This window comes from Acomys minous (assembly GCF_964271855.1).
Source record: "Acomys minous genome assembly, chromosome: 3".
Taxonomy (NCBI): Eukaryota; Metazoa; Chordata; class Mammalia; order Rodentia; family Muridae; genus Acomys; species Acomys minous.
The window spans coordinates 44843124-44869207 of record NC_140485.1 but is presented as its reverse complement, the minus strand read 5'-3'; the positions used below and the strand labels follow the sequence as shown (position 1 = coordinate 44869207).

Genomic DNA, 26084 nt, shown 5'->3' with positions numbered 1-26084 from the left:
GTATAAGCACACTCAGTATAAGGATTTAAACATTCACACAAGGGCAGGGGCATATATTCAGTTCATCGAAATGGCTAAGAAAAATAAAGCAAAATGAAGAAAAAGAAAATCAACAGGATTGCAACATTCCATAACACAAAAATTAAACGAAACTCACATCATCCCCACAGAACCAAATGTGGTGATGTGTTTGCGGTTGATCCTCATTAAAACTTTAGGGATGAGAGGCTGACTGAGGGCTTTGAGGTTTCAGCTAAGTACAAGAACCAAAATATTAGTCCTGACATGTTCGCCTCATCACCTCATTGAACTGTTAAAGTAAAAAGGGGATAAAGGGAAGCCGGTGAAATACTGTGTTCTGCTCTGCTATAGTGCTGGATTTTCAGTTCCTTGGGCGATGTCAGTGTTTCAGTGTTTATTTTGTGAAGGCTTAAGCTAGCATGGGAATGTCATATCCTTTGGGCCTGTCTTAGTCTTCCGCGGGCCTGGTAGACAGTGACACATAAAAATAGCACCAGCCTCTTGCTTGAGCAGTACTGTGTCCATGCTGCCTGGCGTGCCCAGTGGTCCACATGTCCCTGTGGTAAAGATGTAGTGCCTATTGCTGACATTGATGTAGGTGGCATGAATGTCATGGTTCCTGCCCCTCCTTATATCTGTGCCTAGGGTCCTTGGAGGGAATCACATTTTCTAGGAGAGCTGATGTGGCTTTGGAGTGGAGACTGTACATTAGGGTGAAACCTTCACCTTGTGTCCTCCACCACCCACCAGCGAGGGAGTGGGGGGCGGGGAGTGGGTAAAGAGGGCTATGCGTCAGGCCTCCAGAAGGAGTCCTTAGAGGTTTCCATTACCTCATTCAGGAAGGCAGGTGGGGCTTTTATGATGAGAGGTCCATTTCTATCATCCGTTAGGTGCCTTATCAGTATCCCCATTTGATAACTAGAAGCCTGTGGAAAGGTCTTGCCTAAAATAGCTAAGCACTGTTTGCTGACCCCTCAAGGCTGAAATCATCATATTCTTCATGGGATAGTAAGAATAGTAAAAATAGGGGTTAGAGACATGGTTCAGCAGTTAAGAGCATTGTCTGCTCTTCCAGAGGTCCTGAGTTCAATTCCCAGCAACCACATGGTGGCTCACAACCATCTATACTGGGATCTGATGCCTCTTCTGGCATGCAGGTAAACATGCAGATAGGATACTCATATACATAAGATAAATAAATTAAAATTAAAATAATAAAATAAAAAGAATAGTAAAAATAGAAAAATCTAGCATTGTGAAGACAAGACAAACTTTATTATTAGCTTCATTTAAGAAAAATTGTTTTGGAAAAAAAAAAAAAGAAAGAAAATTTGTTTTGAGATAGGTTTTCATATAGCTAGCTCAACCCTGCTGTATAACCAAGGATGACCTTAACTTGATCTTCCCTCTGAGCACTGGGATTAAAAATTATGATCATTAACATGTAAATGGGAACGATTTTTATCTTGCCACATGTTCAACTTCAGTTATTATATTATTAAACTCATTCATTTATTAAAGAAATTATTATCATTAAATCATAACAATGACGTATTATTTTTTTCAATATGCTTAGTATTATACAGGTAGCTTCCCACATTCATGCTTATTCAATCCAGTGATACCTGTCAAAACAGATGCTTTCAATAGCCCATTTTCCAGACAGCAACACCAAGCAAAAAGGGGCTGCCGAGCATTGTTGTCCAGAAGTCTCTATCTAAGAACTTCTGGTGATAAGCTATGTGACCTTAAGCAAGCTAGACACATTTGCATCCTAATATTCTGATTAGTAAAACGAAATAGGTATAAAATCCATGTCAAGAAGTTACTGTGAGAATTAGGTCGTTGACCTCAAGTGACTGAAGCTGTTCTATGTGCAGAGCTTGTGGTTATTCTGTGGCGGCCATTTTCACCAACACCCCACTCCATGTATATCCCCCGTATCTCTCTGTGTGTTAATTCTTTAAGAAGTCTGAAAACCCCATATGTGTGTTGTAAGTTTCATATCCTTATATATATATATATTTTGAAAATTCTTTAAAACTTTTTTTTAAAACTCTGAAAAACTTAAATAGAAAGCAAAACTCCCCATGGCCTTCTTCTACTAGAAAAAGAAGTCTCTGCCCTTCCTTGGTTTCTACCACTCGACTACTGCCCCTCCACCATACGTACCGCGGAGGGAAAGAACATCCAGTGGTGCTTGCTAAAACAAGGAAGGCTTTCTTCATGGCTGCCTCAAAGGGTATAGGGACCATAGCAGTGTGTGCTTACAGCGATGGTGAGGGGCTAGGCTCATATCCAAACATCCTGGGATGGTGGGAACTATGAGCAATGGAGTAGGGCACATCAAGAGTCAGAGGGATTCTGCTAAGGATCTAGCAGGTTCTTGTTGAAGGCACAGCAGGGAGGCCAGATGCCACTAGAGGACAGTAGACCATGAGGAGGAACCTATGCAGAGATGGAGAGCCGCATACTGAGGACGGGATTCTCGCTAAACTGACTCAGTGGGGGCTCTTCTTTAAGTCAGCTTTTTAAAGGAAGGAAATGAACAGCCTAAAGATGGAGGGATCTAACTTCAGTTTGGTAAAGAATTTTTCCCCAACCCATTTGTTCTTTCACTTGATAAATAACTAATCCCTTCTAAACGGACACTGCTGTGATAGAAAATTACCACCACGGAGGGCTTCTGTCTACCTTGGCCCCACATTCTACTGAAAGAATGGAAGGAAAGATAGAAAAAAAGGAAACGAATATGAATTCAGTTAGTAATATGAACAACAAAAGCAGGGCTGTGGGGTAGAGACTGAATGAAGGAAGTCGACCTGAGTGGCCAGGATGAGCTGTGTGGGACTGAGGCATGGCGAAGACCTGACAGCGAGGCAAAAAGCGGAAAGGAGATTGCATGGAAAGGAAGCAGGAAGTGAAAGACTATTGAGAGTCACAGCCAACTGGAGCCACTGCAGTAAAAATGGTGAAAAACGGTTGAAGGAGTGAAGGTGGGGAGGCAGGCAGGGCTCTGGGGGCCACTGGTGGGTTAGATCTCATTGATTTGTGACAGGAAGCCCCTGAGGGACAACAGAGGCTGTGTGAACTGTTTGTCCCTTTAGCCCATGTGTTGTAGGCCACACTGAGAAGGTGCCTTGGCTCAGTAACACTGGACATAATCTGTCTAGCCATCTGCACCAGGCCTGAAGACCCCCAAGTTAGTAAGTGAGGACCTCACTGGTCTTATATAAATGAGAGCCAAGGTACATGGTTTCCAAAGGTTAACTAGGGGATATCTTCATTTCATTGTTTTCAAATGAGAATTTTGTTGATGAAACATTAATTTTCTGACAGATCAGAATTACCTGGGGACATGTTTAAAATATAGAAATCCTAGTGCCAGCCTTTGGTGGGAGCCCAGGGCACATTACCGTGAGAGCAGGCAGCTCAGGGCATTGTGAAACAGCTGGTTACTGGTACACAGACTGTGACTGGGTTCTGGGTAGCTTGATTTCTGTGAGTGAGGTTGTGATTGGGAAGTGGAGAGCAGCCCTGCAAAGGTCATCTTTGACAAACGAGGACCAAGGTTTACAGTGGGTGGAGGCTAGAACAGATGACACATGGACTATATGTGAATAGTGACTGTGTAAACCCACGGGGCTGTGGGTTACAGGGAGATGTTCTCTACTTCTGTCCCCACGACTGTGCCTTTCTGAATAGGAAATGGACCCAAGAGTTACTGGGTGTTACATGGCTTCAGAACGCTTGGGTGGAGCCTTAAGCCTCTGCCTGTCCTTAATCATAGCCTTGCTTGTTTTATCTCAAGAGTTTTGAGTGGTAACCTTGGCCTTTTGGGCATTTCCCCCATTCTTCTCCATGGAATCCCATCTCCAACGAACTTATTCATTGGTGTAGAAGCCGAGGAATATAACTCAAGTTGGGTGTAGGGAAATGAAAGCCTCAAGTCAAAGGGCAAGGCTCTTTTATTCCCCATTAATACTCGTCCTATTAGGGGTGGTCAAGGTGTTTGGCATAGCAAGGGCTCCTGCATTCTGTACTGCCCAGCTCTCATACTTCACCTCATGGCCTTTAGCTAATACTATCAAAGGTGGGAGCTAGTAGTGCTCACCCACACTACCAAAACCCTGCCTTCTGGGTGAGCCTCCCTCTAGTGCACCCTGCTCAAATGTACTCCCTCTGCGGGGGTGGGGAGGCTTTGTAGCTGATCTCCCACGGGGGGGGGGGGGCGGGATGAAAGAAAGTTGAATAGCATCCTAAATAGCTCATATCTCTGGACGGCCTTAAAGGGTGATTGGTGTTTGGAAAAGAATTGATCTCTTGGTTTATGAAGATATATCCTTCTGGGCTTTATAGGGAGGTGTATTTTGTTCAGTTATTTACAGTCTCAACGCCAAAGTGCTGGCCCCTGGGACTCTAGCAGATTTATGAGACACTGCGACTATGGACACACCAGAAGACTATCAAATGGCAAGAAACAAGAAGCTTTAATGCCGTGACCGAAGGCTTGTTTCACATTCTTACTAATGGCTAGAAAAGTAGCTCTCAAGCATGGCCAGCTTGCACCCCAGGGGAAAGGCAAGCGAGGATGGGGCTGGAAGCTCCACGCGGGAGAGCAGAGCCACATTAATGTTCGGCTGTTACTGTCCGCTACAAATCGGCTCTTTCTGAATGAGGTTTGCTCATAAAACCATCTGCTGCTGGGTAGCCTGGTGAGAGGTGTAGAAAGTCTCATTAGCTCAGGCTTGGATAAAAAGGCGTGGGGCAGGAGAGGATTTGGGACCCAGGTATGTGCAAATAAAAGTCTACCTCAAACAAGAGAAAGGAATCAAGTTGTGAAAGGGTGGGAGGGAAATTCATCAGTGCACGCAGACGCATATGCGAAGGTTTGCACCTCACGGCTTCCTGGTGATGGTGGGATCAGCCTCTCTAAGCCTTGATGCCCACATCTGAAAAGTGAGAATATGTCACCAAATGAGGTCCTGTAGCCAGGGAAAGGCTAGACAAAGTCCTTCTTTTCTTCATTTAAGTACTCTCATCTGCTTTCCTTAGTAATCCTTGTTTAACGTAGGAAAGAACTGGGGCCAGGCTTGATTGCCAAAAGGGAGGAGGGGGTAGGGAGGGAGGGAGGGAGGGGAAGGAACGAAAGAAGCAAGGAATGAATGAAGGAAGGAAGGAAGGAAGGAAGAAAGTATGCTTAGGTAGTTCTTTCTTTCCTGACTCCCTATTGGGACACCTGTCTGGGGAATCTTATTTTCACCTTAGTTATTCTCAAAAATATGTTTAAAATTGCTAATGAAGTGCCAGTCTTCCTACAAATATCTTGCTTCAGTCAGACGTCATCACAGTGTGAACAAATTATTGCCCAGCAACACCTCCACTAGATAACAATAGTAACTATATTATTATTATTATTATTATTATTATTATTATTATTATTAAATTATAATAAAGTTCCCAGACAAAGCAAATAATAAATAAAATTAAGATGAGAGAGTTTTTCTATGAGTGGAAACAGGACAGTTTGCAAGTCTCTGTATAAGATAATCACAGCGTACAAATGTCAGTATGGGATAAGCTGCCGAATGGTGATTGCTTACCTACGAGGAACAGGGATGGTGCACTAAAGGGAAGAGCTTTGGCTTGGTAAGGAAAAGCCCCACTTCTGGGCTCTCACAAGCGGCACGGTTCTCCTTCTGACTTTGGGCTTGGGTTAGTTAGTGACTGAACATTTCCAGAGGATGGTTTCTGTAATTACTGAGTAATAATGCTGATGTGTGGCCCTAAGGGCCAGTCTCTGAGTGTGCAAGCCTTGCTATTGAGTTTGTAACACAGTGAATGGAATCCAGTGTTCTTGCTGTTACAGTAGGACTTTCATGCTTTAAAGTCACAAAACTGCATCTCTCTAAATGTACTCCTTGGCACAGATGCTTCGATTTTGGCAGCTCCCCTCTCTCCTATTCCTTTCCTTTCTTTTTCCTGCTCTCTCCATCTTTTTAAATACATTTTCCAGCTTCCAGAAACAATGGGCATTTCCAAGTCCCAGTTACTTCCTAAATTCTAGGAAGGAATTGAGGAGCAAGGACGTCAAACAAGATTCCAGAAACACAATGTGTGTCTCTCAGCCTTTAACTCTGTTTGTAGAAAGATAAGCTAAAAGGCACCAAGGCATGCCCCCTTTATTCCTAAAACTTGCCCTAGCAATAAAGTTTGTCTTTGGACTTAATCACCAGAACATGCGTCACACTAGATCCATAAAACAGTTAAGCCGGTCAATTCAAAGTATTGGATCTTGTCCTCTTTCTCAGCAAAACACTGCGAGTGCATGTGTGTATGTGGATACATGTAGAAAAATAAATGAATGAAGAGGAAGAGTTTTCCTCTAGGTGCAGTTCCCCTGGTGGGACTGAGGTCCCTAACCACTTAATGATCTCTTCAAAGCTATTGTTTTCTTTTGTGTTTTTCAGGTACTCCCCGCTGGGTATCGCCTGCCTGATCTGTGGGAAGATCATTGCCATCAAGGACTTAGAAGTGGTTGCTAGGCAACTGGGGATGTACATGATCACGGTGATCGTGGGCCTCATCATCCACGGGGGCATCTTCCTCCCCTTGATTTACTTTGTAGTGACCAGAAAAAACCCATTCTCCTTTTTCGCTGGTATTTTCCAAGCCTGGATCACTGCCCTGGGGACTGCTTCCAGGTAGAGCACAGGAGATTCCATCTTCCTCCATGTTGGTGCTTTTGTTCTGTTTGCTATTTCCTGTTCTCTCCCACCAGATCTTCCCCAAATTCAGTGAGAACGCCTTTCACATTTTATGATAATATTTTCTAGAACGTAAACTGTTTGAACCCTTTGCGTCTCCTGGGCACTGTTAACTGGACTGGAAACTTGAACTCACACTAAGTGTTTAGATGTTTGCATGCTGTGGATTCGCATGTTACTGTGTTGCACGGAGCACCAATGGAGTGTAGCCTTAAATATTATCCAGAGGGGTAGTAGGATGTGGCTCACCTAACATATCACCTATGATTTGCTTTTTTTTTTTTTTTTTAAGAAAAACTTCTATTGACTTCTAAGGACTTCTATTGAAGTCAATTGTTTTTCAACAGTAGAAGATCCAACTTATTCTTTAAAAAGATATGTCTACTTTTATATTGTGTATGTGTGAGTGACTGCAGGTATGTATGGGCTCTGCGCACATGCCTGGTATCTGCAAAGGCTAGAAGAGGGAGTTATAAGCAGTTGTGTGCTGTCTGATCTGGGTCTTGAGGACTGAAGCCAGGTCCTCTGCACAGCTGCTGAGCTGTCTCGCCAGCACCAGTAGAACCCACTTCCACAGGACAGATGGAGATTTTTTTCCCCAACAAGCACAGACCAGCTTATTCTTTGACTTTAGCATAAACCATGTAACGAGCAGTGCTACCCTATCCTCTCTCCGCTCAAATCCAGCCTTAATGACTTGACCTTGATAGGAAGTCAACTCCTCCTTCAGTAGCTACTCCCAGTGCCTAGAAAGTCAACGAGGACCTCAAATATAGGCAACAGAAATATTTTTAAAAATACAACCTTGGACTAAAGTTAGCCAAAACTCAACAAAAACACAGAAAATACATCTAGAATTGTAGAATTTTGAAGACTACTGAGTTTTACTGTTTTAGGATGAAATCAGTGTATTACTCCCGATACATCTTTGTGTCCCAAAACTGAGCCTGAGATCATGAAACAATAGGCAACCTGGAGGCCAGCAAAGGCCAAAGCCAACAGTGGAAGGCCATCAGGTCCAGTGGCTGAGCCTGTAGCCGTGTCCTACTAGTGGGGTCCCCAGACAGTGGAAAGCCATCAGGTCCAGTTGCTGAGCCTGTAGCCGTGTCCTACTAGTGGGGTCCCCACTCAGTGGCAGAACATGGCTGGAAGGTCCAAGGCCCTTGTGCAGGCTGTCAGAGTCCCCTCAAGTGACCCAACAGCCACACAGGAAGCCAAATTATGTTTGCGTATTGCAAACAAAAGCAGGAATTCAGTATGAATAGAGTGTGAGCTTTCAGAAAAGGCTGAAGTGTATGCAATACTGGGGGCCAGAATTAGTATCCTGTTTTCCCCAGATGAAGGGAAACACTGCAAAATTTTCCTTTTGCTTCCTGGTGCTTTAGGTTCTCTTTAGATAAGTGTCTGTATTCATGAGAACACTTCTCTTCTGAGAAGTAAACCATTCCCCCACCCCAATAAAAGCCAACATTATTTACTTTTATTTTGTTATCTAATCGTGAATGTGGCGTGCCATATTAATGATAAAGTTCAGAGAGTGAATAAAATGTTGAGGAAGACAATGAACCTCACCAGATAAGTATTCCTGTCTTCAGCCGATGACAGTAGACAGTGACCTTGTAGTTAATCTTTATGCTTCTAAATCTCCTATTTCTTACTATGCATATCTGCTGTTCTAGAAACCTCGATTTTTTTCCCCTGGGTCAAGAGACCATGAAAATATTTTCTATCAATACAGATCTTTGCTACTATTTTGCAAACTTACAATGCACAGGACATAAAAGGCTGGAGAGATGGTTTGGAAGTAAAGAGCATTTGCTACTCTTGTAAAGGGCTTGGGTTTAGTTCCCAGCACCTAAATGGCGGCTCACAAGCACCTGTAACTCCAGTTCCAGGGGAGACAACACCCTCTTTTGGCTTCTACTGGTACCAGGCATGAACATACATGCGTGTAGGCAAAGCAGTCCACTGCCTAAAAATGAAATGAAATAATAATATACTGCACTCCATGCCCAGAGGTGTCAATCAGGGCCCTGACTAACATCTCCTCCAGGCTCTCAGGAGACAATTCTAGACCTGGTCTCTCTGAGTCAAGGGGCGCACACTGGCGGTTTTGAAATGCATCACCGGTTAACACTTCAGGAAGTCCAGAATTTAATATTCCCACCAACTGTGTTTGAGCGTCCTTCCCCACCCACTCACCAGAGCTGGGTATTCCACACCCATGCGGCTTTGATGCATTCCAGTCTCATTGGTGGGAAGACTACTCATCAAATGTGCATGTATTTGATTGAAGATGAGGGGAAACTTTTTTTTTTTACTTCTTATTTCCTTTCCCTCCTCCTTTCCTTGTGTGAACCAGCTTGTTTTTCTTTGTGGGTACTCATCCTTTCCTGGATGGTTTTCAAGCTCACTTTATGTATATTAACTATGATAAGTTCTTCCATCACATGCCACAGATAAGAAACCTCCCTCCTAGTCATCTGTCTTGAGAATAAATAATAATTTTTTTACACTGGGACTTTTTTATTTGTATATATTCAAAGCTGTGACTGCTTTTTTATTTAGAAATTCAGTTTTGCTCAAATATTTTTTCTATTCACAATTATAACATAATGCCTTATATTTTCCTAATACTCTCATAAATTTGTCTTTAAATTATTTTTTAAAATTATTGTTTTTTTAAAAAAATAACCAGGCCCTTAGCCAATAACTTTAAAAGACAAGACAAATTCTTAAGGGATATGAATGCCAAACCCTGGAGTTTAAATCAAACACAATGCATGAGTTATCTAAATAAAGCCTTAAAGGTTAGACCCATCCCTTCCTCCTTACTCTCTGTTTCATAGGGAGAAAAATATGGTTTTAATCTTCACTTAAAATGTGCCTTTTGCCTGGATGTGGAGTTTCCTTTTCTTAAAAGGCAACAGGGCAAGACTCACATTCCAAGAACTGAGTCATGGTTTCTTTGCCATAATGTGCACAAGGGGGAAAAAAATCCACAGCCCAGGAACAGCCCACTAAATACTGCTCTGCCTCCCCGTACTGAAGGAGGACTCTGGGTAGTTACTTTCCATGCCTTTGTAACAAGACACCTGGCAGGAACAACCTAAGGAAGGAAGGTTTATGTTGGCTCAGGGTTTAAGGAGACACAGTCCAATGTGGAGAGGAAGAGACGGAAACTGGAACGGGTCCGTGCACAACAGTGGGAACTCGTGATGCTGGCTTCTCATAGTGCCAACCAGGAAGCAGAGATGGGATCAGAAACAGAGCCAAGATCTTAAAGCCTCAAAGTCCACCCAAATGGCATATATCCACTTAAACCTTACATCCCAAAGGTTCCAAACAACCCCAATCATGGCCACCATAAACAACTATAGAAAGAGGGTGGTTGACTGGCTCTTCGTGGAGGATACAGAGACTGGTATTAGAGAAGAGTGTGTCTCATGACTCTGCCTTTCAGCACATGCTGGGGAGGGCGGGAGTTTTGCACATTATTATTAGTAACGTCATGAGGCTGCCAAGAAGGGACTCAAAAGCAGTGCCAGAGAGACAGCCTGTCCAGTACAGGAGAGCACTGAAGTTCTCAAGTCCTAGTCTGGATTAGTTGAGTCTGTGGATTTGGAAGACATAAATATAAAACCTGCTCAATAGAAGAATAGGGACTGTTTTAATGCTTCATAACCATTTCTTAAGTCTCTCTGTCCAAAGATCCTTTGATGACATTTTGGAAAAAATGGATGCAACAAGAAAAACTAATATATTTTAATGATTCCTAGAATTACGCTTTGAGCCATACAGTTGAGAATCCCAGCCACCAGCAATGCCTGGGTAGCCATTTTAGGCCATGCTGTACCCAGGAAACCCTTTGAAGAGGAAGTCCCAGGAAATGGGGAGAGAGGATGAGAGAAATAAAAGGAGGCCAACTTCTAATTAAAACCGCCGAGGCTGCAAGCCAGGAACATGGTATCTCCTGCATGCAAATGAGAACAAAGCCTCATTTTTTACTTGGGCCTATAAGGCTTTTGTAAATTACACACACACACACACACACACACACACACACACACACACACATACCACAACACCCAATCAATTGACTTTTTCTATCCTAAGACCAGCAGGAAGCATCACAGAGCCCTGACCTGTAATCACAAAGGATGCTCTGTCTGGGTCAGTTTAAGAGGTGGACTTGGATGTCTCTTATAGATTCCAGATGTATTGGTTCTAAGTAGGCCCCAGAATCAACACATTTCTAACCTGACCTTTTTCTCCCATTCTGAGAAACTGAGATCTTTGTGAACTTGACCAGTCTTGTTGATATGCCAATTATAACTAGTGTGAGGGGCTAACTAACCAAGGCTTGAAAATACCTCCAAATGCTGACTGAACTAGAAATTTTCCAGTTCACTTAAACAGGATAAAAGTAATCAAACCAAGACAAACCACCCCCCTCAAAAAAAAAAAAAAAGTCTCATGCTGTTTGGCTCTTTTGCTTGATTTTAAACATTATTTAAACCCCGATCTCCTTCGCACCACTGTCTAAAAGAATGTAATACTCTGGCTGAGAGGAAGCCTTGTTCTCCTAGGTGTTCTGTTTTAGAAGGTGTAGGAGCATGCCCAGTGTTCTATCCCCTAAGGGTGGGTCATGTGGTTGGATCACCAACCCGGTGAGAGTGAAGTCATTCCACACTGCCTTTAGCTCCACATCACATGATTTCCTGCCCTGTCATCATAGAGACTCAGGATTGGCTGGAGGTCATGTATCTGGGAGACTAACTGTATGTCTAGCTCCCCAGTGGATTGTTCAAAGCTTGGTTTCTTGCTAAAGCCTGCACAACATGTTTGTCCTGCATTCTCCAAATTAGTAATCCCAACTCAAAATGATTCCCAGGGGCTAGATGCAGTCCATGCAGTATTCTTGTTGGCCTAGCATTTCTGGCATGAATTATGGGTCCTTCAGAAATTCCTCATTCTATTTTGCTGTTGACAGCTGACATAACTTTTTTTTGCAGCCCAATTCATGTGCACAATCAGATGTGCTTCAAGATTTATCCCAAGATGGAAACAGGGACTGAAGGACAGGGGCTTGGCAGGCTCTGAGTAGCTCTGAGAAACCAGAACCAACTAAATATTTTGTTGCCTATCAGCAGTGTAATTAAATTTTTTTTTTAGTTACTGCTGTTTTTTTTTTTTTTTTTTGGTATGTCACATTTATTAGAAAAAGAGAACAAAAAAATTTGCAGTGTCATTCTGTTTGTGCCTTGTCCTGCCTCTAAAGCAGTTTTCTCTCTCTCTCTCTCTCTCTCTCTCTCTCTCTCTCTCTCTCCACCCCTAGTGCTGGAACTCTGCCTGTCACCTTCCGTTGCTTGGAAGACAATCTAGGGATTGACAAGCGTGTGACCAGATTCGTCCTCCCGGTTGGGGCGACCATTAACATGGACGGTACGGCCCTTTACGAAGCCGTGGCAGCCATCTTCATAGCCCAGATGAATGGTGTCATCCTGGATGGAGGGCAGATTGTGACTGTAAGGTGAGCAAAGTGCATGCAGAGAACACAGAGAAACAACCATCTCCCGTGTTCCCACTGCATCCTGATGTCACTTGACGAGGCTGCTTGAGTTTCAACTCTAGTGAGCACGCAGTGAAGGAATTACTGGCAAACTTCAAAGGGAAAAGATGGTGATAAGAAGGAAAGAGGCCCATTCCCATCTGTGTGCATTGCACATGCCCACCCACATCAGAGCCCAGATACAGTTTGGCTGTTAACAGTCCCATAGATGTGGCCGCATAGTTACGTCTATGCTCAGTTAATATACAAGGTAAATCAAGCTTGGAAATATGGTGGGTTTTCCAAGGCTGTAATGCTATTCATGAGCTGGCATGGATGTAGGGAGTGGCATTTACTGATTCTGGCTCCAATTATTCTGTCATTAACATATGCTCCTTTCTTGTGTAGGTAAGATAGCTCAGTGGATAAAGGCATTTGCACCAGATTTCAATCCTGACGCCCTACATAATAGAAAGTTGTCCTCTGATGTCCATACATGTACTGTATGCACACATAAACATGCAAAATTAATATTTAAATCATGCTCCTTTCGATATTCCAAGGCACATTGGTAGCCACAATGAGCTACTAAGATTCCTCTGTACAACATAGAATATTTTAGTGTAAATAAGTAGCATACAATCCTACTTTCACTAAAGCTTTCATTTACTATCCATACTTACTATTGTTTTAAAATTTCCCTGAGAGGTCATCTCAAATGAGTTGCTTCTTCATAAACTCAGATCCTATTTGTAGGTGGAATCATTGAAAGCTTAAGTGCTGTCCTGACACTATACATGGCATCATCTTAGCATTGTCACATCTACTACAACTAGAAGCTTCTGTTAAATAAGAAGACACTTTCTGTCATTAATTAAAGTAGAAAAAAATAAGACAGTGAAAATGCCTCCCGGTTTCACTTACATCCCACCCCAATGCTTCGATGTCCTCGTCTACAAATGAGGAACGAGTTTAGAACCTGGGACTGTGAATTGGCCGTCGGTGGACTGAAGCAAGCTCAGAGCCATTGCTGTTTGCTTTGTAATATGCTGTAAAATAATTAGAATGGTATCGTCCTTTAAGGCAGGTGTTCTCCATTTACTGGTTGTCCCTCTTCCTTACCACCTGAACCTGGCCTTGCCAGCTACTACCACTACCTGTCCCTTTAAGACTTTGAAAGTTATAACTTTGGGATGTTGTGAATTACATTTCCTTTCTCAGATCCTATGAGGCCAGTTAATGCAAAGGATAGGTGGATCACATTCTGTGTAATAAATGTACTTGGAGGCAAAAGAAAACTCCAAAGAACTGTGAAAACCACAGCCCTGCTGATTCACTCACAGAAAAGATTAGATTGGCAAGGAAATAACTGTCAGCTTCTAGAATGTGAACAACCCCGGTGCTGTGGTGCCTTGACGTGGCATTTGTCATAGCTCACCTCAGACATTCCCAGAGGTCTGAAAAGGACGGATGCCCATTGTCCCCATTTCACAGAACAGTGCCATGAGTCTAGGGGTGCTCACACACAAGACCTGGTTTTCGGTGTTGTGGATGCCATAAGCAGGAGTCATCTGTTGACTCTTAGGTGGCCCCTTTCCATTCCACACTCTTTCCTTCCTGACTATAGCTCAAAGGAAGCTATTAGAACAGGACTTTCGTTGGTCTTATCTCCATTACACACGAAGAAGAGGCCATATCTTTCGTGTCCAGATTTACATAGTGGCCTTTTCCTCCCTTCAAACCCTTGACAACATGGTTTTCCCCTAGAAATTCTGGTGACAAGCTGGTGTCTTTTTACGAGCTCATTCTCTAGAGGCCTCTGGTGGTCTTAGGGCCACTTTAGGTGCCACTCGTTAAGGATTCAGTTCATTTGTATCTGATTTCTCTACATGCTGAGGTTATTGGAATGGCATACTGAGAGCTGGCTTGGAGACAGAAATTCTCACTGTGTATGGGTCGATAAGCCCAGAGGAACTGCCACGTCAGAGCTCTGCCTCATTCATCTATCTGGGAGCCTGTCTGCCAGCTCAGAGCTATTTTTGCTAGGTTACCAGTTCCTTCCTTATGGCCATCCCAGATGATTTTAATGAACATTCCATACACATGAGAGCTGGGGTGAACAGCTAAGTAAGAAAACAAAGAAAATAAAACCTCACCAGGTTTTAACATGTGATTTGGAAGTATAAATAATGCCTTCTGAAGCCACTTTATCTGACCAATAAGGAAACTAAGGCTGAAAGAATCCAGCCATCTAGAGGATGGCTAAAATTCAGGTTACAGAATTCTAATATATTCATTTGTTTACTGAGCTTCGTAATTTGTGGCCTTTGAAGTGGCTTTAGAAAATAGGTACTGGGTTCTATATAACTCAGCTGGTGAAAATAAAGCATGAAGGAAGAAAATATCATTTGCCCGAGATCATGTTTATAAGTAGTGAAGTAGGATTTGAACCCAGGCCACCTAAATGTGGTCACACTGTCTCTGCTATAATACTATTGGGCTGCTTTTACGTTTTTATTTATCTGGACTTTATAAAAACCTTGTGCTATATATATCAGAGTACACCCTCCATCTCCTCATCTATATCATGACGATAACAATCACAGAGTTCGGGTGGTTGAGAGCATCATATATGACATATACCACTAGATGGGAGCTATCGGACTTGTTGCTATCAATGACATTCAGTAACACAACATGAACCCTGTAATGGTAAATGAAAAAGTAACAGTGGCCTAATGAGTACCACACGTTACTCACAGTGGAAAACTTGCTTCAGATTGGAATAGCAAGCGTGCCTCTTGTCCTAAGATATATCACATGAGACTTCCAACTTCCCATGCTTCAAAAATTTTGGGTGCAAAGGACTTCTTAATTAATCCTTTAGTCAAGCGATGATGGCTTTGTGCCCTCCCATTCTTGGCTTTGACAGCAACCACACTTACCCTTCACAGCATACACTATGGGATTAAAATTAGAGTAGTGACTAGCTAAGTGATCGTGATTTTACTGACATTACACAATTCTATCTACTTGGAATTTATTTTATATTACCAATGCTACTGCTGGGAAATTTCACTGAGTAAAGGATAAGATTAGCCATATATGTTTAAATCTTGGTCTCTGGGCAAGTTTAGTCAAATCCTCCTTAATTGTAGACATCTGAAGGTCTGCCTCTACAGGCCCCTGCGTGGCATGTGTGTAGTTCTCTGCCCACAATGGACAAAGTATCCAAGTCTAGCTTTATGCTGTACTATTTATAAATACCTCATTCTCTCTCCTCCATCATGTAGGAGAGCAGTGATCAAGAACGTTCATCTAACTTCCAAGATTACCAAGGGTCAACTAGTAGTATAATCAAGCAGAGGAGTGTTCAAATCCCAGGAGATCACATTGAATCTGTGTGACCCTAAGTTACCACACCATCCAATGCCCTGGTTGTCTCATGATGAGAGAACATGGTTATGTACTTTGCATGGTTCCTGTGCAGTTCTGCTTTGATGTTGTGTACACAGAACTTGGCACAGCCTCCAGGAACTTGCCTCTGGAGAAACCAGCCAGGGGAGTGGAGTGCCAGACAAAACAGAACAGGTCAAGGGACCAGGGCAGGGTGAGGATTCTCCAGATAACACTGTCCTTGTTAGGATTTGTCCCCCAACAAGGATCATATATATATAGGATTTTGTCTCACAGAACCAAATGCTAGTCAGATTAAAATGGCCACAGTGCTTGTGAATGACTCATGACCAAAACAACCCATGCTGGAAAATCAAGCAGCCAAGATGAAGGGTGACTGGAACCCAGGAACCCCTCTTCCCTTCTGTTCTATCCATACTGGGGAAGAGCTGAGGATTCCAAGATGTCTGGGGCTTTAAGGAAACTTAACTGCCACAGCTGTCTCACCTTGCCCCTGAGTTCCTGAGAAGAATGACAGTTTACTTGGCTTGGGGATTGCAAAGGACCAACCTCTCTCAAGTGCCTTTGTCCTTATCGGTTCCTAAAAGCTGCTGACCACCTCATGAAAAGAGATACCCCCATTTATCCTTTGCACAGATGAGGAAGTCAAAGACCAAGAGATATGGTTGCCCGAAGTCATGTTATGTGATTGACAAATGGTATCACCAGGATTTGAACCTACATTGTTTAAGTTCAAAAAGTTACTACACACTCTATCTGCCATCTCAAATGGGTTTAATCATGGAGTGCTCTAAACATAACACTACCTCCATGCTGGTGTGACAGAGAAAGGGCACAGACATATTCTGTAGCTCACACCAGTATGTAATATACCTGAAAAGGGTGACAAAATGAAACAACCATGCCAATCTGCTGAAGCCTCAGGGACCTTCAAGTTGCTCTCAGTTACAGATCTTGGGGTTCTAGGCAGGACCACACTGATGGCCTGACTTGGTTAAAACCTTCTGAGAGCCTTGAGTTTGGTGCCTGAGTACCAGCTCTAGAAACACTATAATGTTATAACTACAAAGCAAGCAAGCCTCATTTTTTTTCAGCACACACAAAAGCAAGCAGAAGAGCCCTATTTTCAGAAGCAATGTTCTATTTAGAAGTGACAGCATTAGGTTGGAGGAGATAGCTTGCCTGACAAACACAAGGACCTGAGTTATATCCCAAAACTCACATAAAATACCAGGAATGGTGGCTAGTGTGTTTAATCCAAATACTGGAGTGTGGGAGATAGGCAGATACTTGGGACACAGTAGCTGGATGGTGAGTTCTAAGCCAATGAGAAACCCTGTCTCAAAGGAGGTGGATGGTGTACCTGAAGATGACATCCAAGATTGTCCTCTGACCTCTGCAATTTATACACTAACATGGACATGGGCACCCATACATACACACAAGCAATTAAAAATAAAAAGATGAAATGATTGCTTCTGTAAAATAACGTGTACAAAGATGAAAATATCACTGTCGTGTGTTGAGCCTTAGGAGCCCTCTTGTGTGGACAGGACACTTGAACCCAAGATTAAACTTTGAACTTTGAGGAAAGAGTTCAAAATGGTGCCGGGTGTTGTTTGATGTTGCTTACAAAGTTAATGAAGAGCAGATGAGAAACTTTCTTTTATTCCATTATCATTATGTGGTACCCTCTTTATGAATAATGTGTTTTCCAGCCTTGGGAGATATGTCCAGGCAAATGAAACTGAATGTCTCTTGGAATATGTTGATTGCTTCCCCTGATGTCCACCTGGCTGGTTCTGGATACATCCCATCCTAAGTTTTCATGTTAACATTGGCAACGACCTCCTCAGACTCTTGCCACACAGTCCAAAGAACGGTGGCACCCACAGACAGATGGAGGCGTAGACAGAAATGAATGCAGTAGTGTTCCCACAGGAGGGAAGAGGGCGACTTATGTCTTCATCTTTACTATTCCCATGCCTGCTTTTAGAACATCGACTGCCTTAGTCCTGTGTACACTGGACTAGTCAGCTGTCACGATGGGGATGCTGCTTCATCATTGTCGAGCTCAGTTCCTGGGTATTAGTATCTTACATTTCTTTAGTCCCCGGAGAAAGGAAGGAGGGACTTTTAATGACTGTAGGAGAATGGAAAGATTATTTTTTATATCTCTAAGATTGCCAAGACTCTTTTTCTTCCTGTGACCTGGGCTTCTCTGTTCTTGCAGCCTTACAGCCACCCTGGCGAGCATTGGGGCAGCCAGTATTCCCAGTGCCGGGTTGGTCACGATGCTCCTCATTCTCACAGCCGTGGGCCTGCCAACAGAGGACATCAGCCTGCTGGTGGCGGTGGACTGGCTCCTGTAAGTATCTGTGGGCTGGGTTTTCCTGGGGATTGTGAGTGATGCCTTCCAGGAGTTGGCAGGTGACAAGATGGCGACGAGAGATCACCCAGTGCCCCTTGGTAACTCCATGTGCCCTCCCTCCCTCTTTCCCTCTCCTCTATGAGTTACTGTGTCTACCCAGGAAGATCGAGGAGTTTAAAAGTAATCTGAGGGCCTCATAGTCTAGTGGAGGAATCAGATAAAGCATAATACAAAGGGAAAATAGAGCAATGAGAAGGGCTTGGGGTACCGCTCAGCGCATAAAGTCTTCGCCTCGCTTCCGTTCCCAACACCACACAAACCAGGCAGCACGGTTCATGCCTGTAATCCCAGGACTGGGGAAGTGTAGCTGGAGGATCAGGAGTTCATGATCATCCCTGGCTGCACAGTGAGTCTGAGGCTAGTCTGGGCTATGTGAAACCCTGTCTCAAAAAGAAAATGTAGCTGTAATGATTCAACTAATGGCCCATGCAAAGAACCTCAAAACGTTTTGCTCAGTGAAAGGGGCCAAATACAAAAGAATGCGCATGTAAAATAACTGTGTTTTACACGGAATGCTAGGGGAAGACACTATAAGCCATAGCAGTAAAAGCAGTGGTCAGCGGTTCCGTGGTATCAGGGGACAAGGAAAACTCCAAGGAATGACAGAAATGTCTCATATCCACAGGTGTTTATATTTGTCACAACTTGTTGCACTATGTGTTCAAGTAAAGGGGTGCATTTAATTTTCGATTAAATAAAACATATTTTAAGAAAAACATACAGTTAAACACACAGTGAAGGAAAGAGTTATACGTGTCAGTCTAAGACAGGAGGGCAAAACGGAGACTATCAGAAAACAGTAGACGTGGCTGTTGTCTGGCAGCTCCTATATTAGGCTATCCCAGCCCTGAAAGGTTGCTGCTATCATCCCCATTTGGTTGGTCAGGGCGCTGAGGCTTGGACAGGAACAGACAGAGATCTAACCCTGGGTCGGCCTCGTCCTGGAGCCCATCACGTTCTTGTTCATGATCAGATTCAAATTTCAGAAGGCAGGCAGATCTCTGTGAGTTCGAGGCCAGCCTGGTCTACAAAGTGAGTCCAGGACAGCCAAAGCTACACAGAGAAACCCTGACTCGAAAAACAAACAAACAAACAAACAAACAAGCAAACAAAACAGATTCAAGTTTCAGAAGGCAGGGCTAGCTATGCTCAGTCATAACTGATATGAAGCCTCGAGACACTTAGGTGAAGGAGAAACAGTGCATCTCTCTCAAAACCTTCTGTGCAAAGGCACTGGGGCTGCACACAGTGTGGGGCCTTTGCAGTGAAGGAAGGTGAGGTAGGATGGACAACACTCTCGGAGGCCATGTAGAGAAGCTTGAATCTGACCATGTGCTGTTAGCCGGCCTGCACTTCCCAGTAAAGGACATTTTGCTAGTGTAGAAGATGACCTGTGGACAAGTCTGGCTGGCTAGACCATCCCCAAGCAGGACACTGGAGTAGAGCCTCTCTGAGGGCCTGTGTGAGGACACTGCTGTCCTTTGAGAATCGTGCCGATGTGACATGGATCTTAACACCAGAGGTACACTGTGACAAGTGCTGGCAGAGCTGGAAGGTCAAAGTGCCCTCACTTCCTTTTCCAATTGCCTTGTGAATCAAAGTTTTGGTTAGCAGGCATTTTTAGGACAAAGAAGCCACATTGTATGGACTTAAGTTTTTTTTTCCCTTCGTGTCACCTTCAAATCAGTGGGGATTTGTTTTGGAACAAGAAGAGGCTCCATGGACACCATCTGTTCGGTTCCACAGGGCTGCCGGGAAGCCACGGCACTTCCTGCCTGCCTCTTTCATCATCAGGGACACGTTGTAGAGAGACGTTGACTGGAACTTCATGTCTGTTTCTGCCAGCCTCTCATGTCCTGGTGGGATCTTCTCTGATAACTTTTTTTTCTGTGCACTGTGTTGGCACCAAGATGCCATGGCATCTGCTCCAGCAAGGCAGCTGTGAGTCAGTGGTGCACAACTGTCATTCCAGAACTGGGGAGGCAGAGACAGGCAGGTTCATGGCCAGCCATCCTGGCCAAATCAGTGAATTCCAGACTGGTGAGAGGCGAGAGACCCGCCTCACACTCAAGGGAGATGGTGTCCAATGAAAGATAGCTAAGATCTGGCTTGATTTCTGGCACATGACCCACATGTTTACACCTGCGTGCACAGGGACATACACACCTGCACTTGCTCATGTGCATATTGCACACCAGATGCACACACAAATGATTTAATCTTTTAACATTTGTACTAGTGGAGCCCTCCATCATTATAATGGCAGCGTTTGGAGCCCCGTTATCAGGGATGAGGGAATGGCGCTGATGTTTGGCAGGTACTGCAGCATCTTTGCATCTGTTTTTCATTTGCCCTTGAGGATCTTTACGGTGTATGTATTGGATGAGTCAGTGTCTTGTTGGGTGGTAGCAGTCCATTCCTTTAATCCCAGCACTCAGCAGGCAGAGGCAGGCAGGCAGATCTCTGTGAGTTCGAGGCCAGCCTGGTCTACAAAGCGAGTTCCAGGACAGCCAGGGCTACACAGAGGAACCCTGTCTCAAAAACCAAACCTTCCCCAAAAAGAGCCAGTGTTTTGCTGAAGCACAGTAGAGCTAGTATGACCCATACAGGGCCCTTCAGAGTACTTCATGCTATTTCTTAATTGTCACCACAAAGTCTATCAGTGGAAACAGGGAGCCAAGAGGTCCAGAGTTGGCCAAGCTGGAGAAGATGAACCTCCTAGGTTGAGGGGCCCATTGTTTGTTCCCTTAAAAACTCACATTGGTGCTTCACTTCATTTTAAAAGAATTAAGAGGCAAAACTTTAAGAACTGCTTGCTGAAGAAAGAGCAGCTCTGGTGGTATCATACAATAATGAGGTCAGCCCCCTTTTCCTTACTGCTTTGTCCTGTCGCCTTCTAGCACATGATGGCTCAGTAGCTTGGTTACTCTGGATTCTTGTGCCTTTCGCCGAGGACTTCTCAGCCTCTATAACTCTAAGAAAATCTATTTCTGTTCTTTATAAATATCCCAGTCTCAAGTGTCTTATTACAGTACTACACATGGACAAAGACAGCCTTGGTTCTATGTAGTAACAACCAGAAATCCTTTGGTTTGGGTATTTTTCTTTTCTTTATTTCCCCCTTCCAAGATTAAAATATAACAAGTAATCTAAATTGGGGCCAATGAGGTAGGATCAAGGCCTTAGCCACTCTTAAAAATTCAAGTGTTCTCACCCCAGCAAGACTGCCACTGTGAGCCCTGGAGTTCTTGGCAGTCTCGGGCTCTCAAGCCTGTTGGGTGAGAAACCCTTCATGAAATATTCAAGGCCCTGCCTACATCTGACCTAAATGTTAGCAAATGGAACAGGAGGGCTGGCTCCTCTCAGATCACCCCAGGCAGGTACCCACATGTTCACACTTGTGCAGTAGGGTATGGTGTCCTAACTGTATGTTTGCAGTGTGCCACCAGGAAGGAGTTGGCTGAATACCACCAACAACAACAACAAAATCCTGCAAGAAAAACAAAACAAAACACATCAACAACATAAAAACCCTAACCAAACCAACCAACAAACAAAAAAAAATCTGTCCTGAGCTGGATTGAGAAAGAAGAGCACCACTGAAAAGCTTTTTTCTAGTTCTAAGGTTCTGGTCTCAGAGGGGCTGAGGCCTCGTGGTCAAGAGGAAAGAAGGAGGAAGCATGGAGGATCTTGGGAAGACAGGCATCAGGGGTGGGTTAGATCTGCTTTGAGTCAGTACTGATGCCACATTCTTCCCGCCAGTGAGAGGTCTGGAAACTTGAGCTTGCTAACTTCCATGGCTTTGGATGCTCACTGGTGTGTAAGTGGGATTGGGGGCCGGGGTGCAAGGGGATGTTGGCTGTTCTTTAGGAACGTTGTTGATGGAGGAAGAGCAGAGAAAAAGAGAAGGGGGTACGTTTTTCTTCTTTAGGCCAAAGACTAATGCTAGCAATTTTTCAATTTAAAACCAAACAGCGGCAGCAGTGACATTTAATGTGTCACAGTGTTTGCCAACTTCTGGAGCCCATCCATCCTCATTACAGCCTGATAAGCCCTTGATGCCTGTCTGTGGGCAAGCTTAGCTGCTTTGCAAATGTCATGATGAAAACTAAGGTTGTAGAGCATTTCAAAATGCTCAAGTCCTAATATATGGGGGAGGCAGGCCTGCTTAATACTGGGTCTCCTGTGCCCCAGAATCCCTTTGTATCAAAACTCAGATGTTTATAAGAAACTATAGGAAGATAATAAGGAGGGAAGATGAAGGGAAAGCTGAGGCAATACCTATACCAGAGACAAACAGTCAGTTCCAGGCCTGGCAAGAGCTAGACAGGAAAAGATACACACAGTGTCACTAGCATGGACATGTGATCCACCTCTCACATGACACTCTCTTAGGGGGATCTTTTCGGGATGCATATTTGCTAAGTAAGGGTAGGCACATCTAGAAAGGATACCTCAAATACTCTCCACCCTACAGGACACTCTGGGTTAGTACCCCTTTCTAGAGGGAGCGGAGCTTTGATCCTCAAGAGTCTACAATCAACCTTATGTGGATTGAGGAGGTCTGGATAGAGTGCAAGAACTGACGCTTTCTCCCAGGTTCCCAGCTGGTGCTGCTGCTGGGGCCCAGGGAGCTCACTGCTGGGAAAACAAGCTGGAGTAGGAGGGAGTTCCTGATCAGCCAGGATCTGTTTGACTCCAGGTATCTACGAGCTATATAGTGAGTGACTATCGACAGCTCACATGTCCGTTCCAGGAGATTACATTGTCAAGGAGCTAAGACTAAGCTTTTGCTCTGACCAATTAGCACCGATTCATTAAAAAGTCACAGCAGATTATAAAGGATCTAACCACATGTGCCCATGTAGTTGAGGTAACCGAGAGATGTCATTTATCCTGTTTGGTGGCTATTAAGTGACCAAAGTGTAATTCACATACAGACGACTTGGATGTTTCTTAGGTCTGAGAAGATGAGTTCTCTGATCCTTACTTAAGACATGTGCAGATGTTTTAAATACATACATACACACACACTCTCACACGTGCACACACAAACACAGCCCACACTACATACATAATGTCCACTCCATTCCTGATAGAAAAGAAAAGCAACTCATACATTTACCAACTCTCTGAAGACTTTAGGCTCATGGTGATGCCATTGCTTGGCTTTCATTCTCCATGGACACAGATCTCTCCTCATTTCCTTTCTGCCTTATCTCCAGCCTGTGTCAGCTTCCCTGTGCAATGTCATCCACAGCCCATCAAGACATCCCCTCCCAACCCTGGGCCCCTGACTCAAGGCAGTCACAGATCCGGGTGGATGCCACAGTCTGAACAGCAACACCATTTTTAATATGTCACAGAAGCTGAGGAGACTCAGAAAAGGAAAATGCAAATGCAGAGTCTCTTTTTTTCACCCACAGCTGAGTCTTACTGTTCCCTGAGCCCTGAAAGTACCATCATGATATAACAAATTAGGAATTAAGATTTTTAAAAGAGTTTTTGTTTTATTTTTGTTTACGCACATGTGTCTGTGTGTAGGTAAGAGCACGTGAGTGTGGTTTCCGGGTCCAGAATAGGGTTTCAGTTGTGAGGTATCGCATATGGATGCTGAGAATCAAACTCAGGTCCCTTGCAAAGAGCAGTACAGGTTTGTAACTGCTAAGTCTGCTTCAGCAACGAAAATCTTTAGCGCCCCACACCTCGTGATCTCCCCTGCCTTGACTTGATGATTTTTAATCTTTCTGTCTTGCCGAATCCTTTTCTTCTCTTTCACTCATTCCCAGGCTTTGTCCAGCCCTTTCCGTCTGGATTTCTATGATGCTCTCCTCCTCTGGGACAATGCCTGCATCCTCACTTTTCACTGTGCAAATCCTGCCAGATGTTTTGCTAAACAAACAATCTTTCTTTCTCTTCCGTCCACCTGCTTCTGATCCAAATGAAAATTCCATTCTGGTCTTGCTCCTGCTCCTGTCTCCTGCTTATTCTCCCTCCCTGCCTCAGGCCACAGTGAATGCTCACAACTCTCCCTGCTTCCTCTGTTCTCAGACTTAACCAAGTGTAGATAGAAACCATTTTAAAAATGAGTCTGAACTGAGCATGTATAGACATTTTTTTTTATCTTATGAGTCTTCCCAAAACAATATAGCGCATGTGCTCATGCAGTGTTCCTACTGCTTTGGGCACTGGGAGTGATCTCGGGGTGATTTAATGGACATGGGGAGATGCCTGTTGGTTATAAGCAAATCTGAGAACATTTGGTGTAAGGGACTTCAGCATCTGTGGATTTGGGTAACCCTGGGAGGTCCTGGAGCCAATGCTTCCATAGAAACTATAAAACATGGTCTCAGTATTCAAAGAGCTTAGAGTCCAGTAAAGAAGTTTCAAAAACAACAACCAGATGTGCTGTGCTCCAGAAATCTCAACAGTGTTCTGGGTGCAGACGGAGGAGTGTGCATCTGGTGGGGGAATTAAAGAGGAAGTGAGCTCATCACGTGGTTAATAATAGCAGTACCATGAGCAGCCAGTGGGATGGCACTTATTTTGTGCCGTGTCAGCCTTTCCTAGGCAAAGGATTGTGTTGAGAGCCTCTCAGATGGCACGTCAGCAGTTATTATCTTCCCCACGGGTGGGTATTGTTCTCATTCTGACAAAACAAGAGAGCTGCACAGGAAAAAGCTAACTAACCTGCCTCTTGGAGCCAGGAGGGCACCCCAGGCTGGAATCCAATCACATCTTAACCAACTGTCAGGTGATTCTAGCCCCCTGAACCTCCCCCCGCCCCAATGCCAACCTGCCTCAGGTCAGGAACACTAGGTGACTGGTTGCTGCTACACTAGCTCCTACAGACACTCCATCAGCACTGTGCCCTCTGAGGACCCGCATTATGTGTTGTTTCTACTCAGTTAAGGTCTATGATGCCCGCAGCATTTTGTTTCTTTCACATCTGCTACAGTGGTCATGTCACAGGACTCAACACAGACGCAGAGGAGCTGTGAGTGCCCCAGCACTTCCTGTGAGAACTTGGATGTGTACACAGTCTCACCCCCTCCTTGCCAGAGGACTTGAACAACAACAACAAAAAGAGCCTTAGTACCTTGGCAATTATTTTTCTTTAAACAAGACAGACCCAGTGATTGGTGTGAAAGACTGTTCAGCCCCCACCCCCACCCCCTAGTTTTTGGTTCCTGCCAGCCCAACCAGAAGAGCTGTGTCATTTATAGTGACTTCATTAAAGGTGAGATTCTGCTCCCAACTCCTTTACTTTCTTGTCGTCCTGGCAGACAGAATCCCAGAGGTAGCATCACCAAGTCCATTCCTTTCATTAAATTTTTTGTCTTTTCTTCTTTTCCTCCTTTTTCTTCCTCCTCCTCTTCTCTTCTTCTCCCCAACCCCTCCACCCCCTTTCTCTCTCTCTCTCTCCTACTCGGGTCAACATGAAAGACAGACTTTCCCTAGAGATCAGGAGGTAATTGTGATAGAACATGAAAGTGATTTGCTTGTGAAAAACTTCCCACACAGGAGCCAGACATTTTCACATCCTTCTTCGGGTCAGGGTTGTACTTCCCTGGCATCAGTAAGACATTGGCTTAGAAGTTGCTTGGCTTTTACAGTATTTTTCTGGGGAGAAAAATACAAAGAGAACAGCCGTGATGGATCTCCTGACTGGGCATCCTGGGACTTTGGGCAGAATGGGTAGTACAAGAAGATGTCAGGATGGGGCTTAATCTACATCGGTATGTTGCTGTTTGACACACAGCCTTTTATACCTGCCCTCTCCCCGAGGACCCCATCTTCATAAGCTTTCCCTAAGGCTTTGTCTCTTCTGTGGTGATAGAATTGAGTCCCTTTGCCAAAAGAGATGACTGTCGTCTCCACCCTGGGTCCCATCCTT

General features: G+C 44.1%; 1 protein-coding gene across 4 annotated transcripts in view; it reads left to right on the top strand.

The window, feature by feature from the left end:
• SLC1A2 (solute carrier family 1 member 2) overlaps nt 1–26084 on the top strand; it is a 127398-nt gene that overhangs the window by 86541 nt on the left and 14773 nt on the right. For all 4 annotated transcript variants that reach the window (XM_084776941.1, XM_084776940.1, XM_084776939.1 and 1 more), the window contains exons 7-9: nt 6492–6725; nt 12127–12321; nt 17990–18124. In XM_084776941.1, the coding sequence (XP_084633067.1) occupies nt 6492–6725; nt 12127–12321; nt 17990–18124 (564 nt within the window). The remainder of the gene's footprint in view (nt 1–6491; nt 6726–12126; nt 12322–17989; nt 18125–26084) is intronic.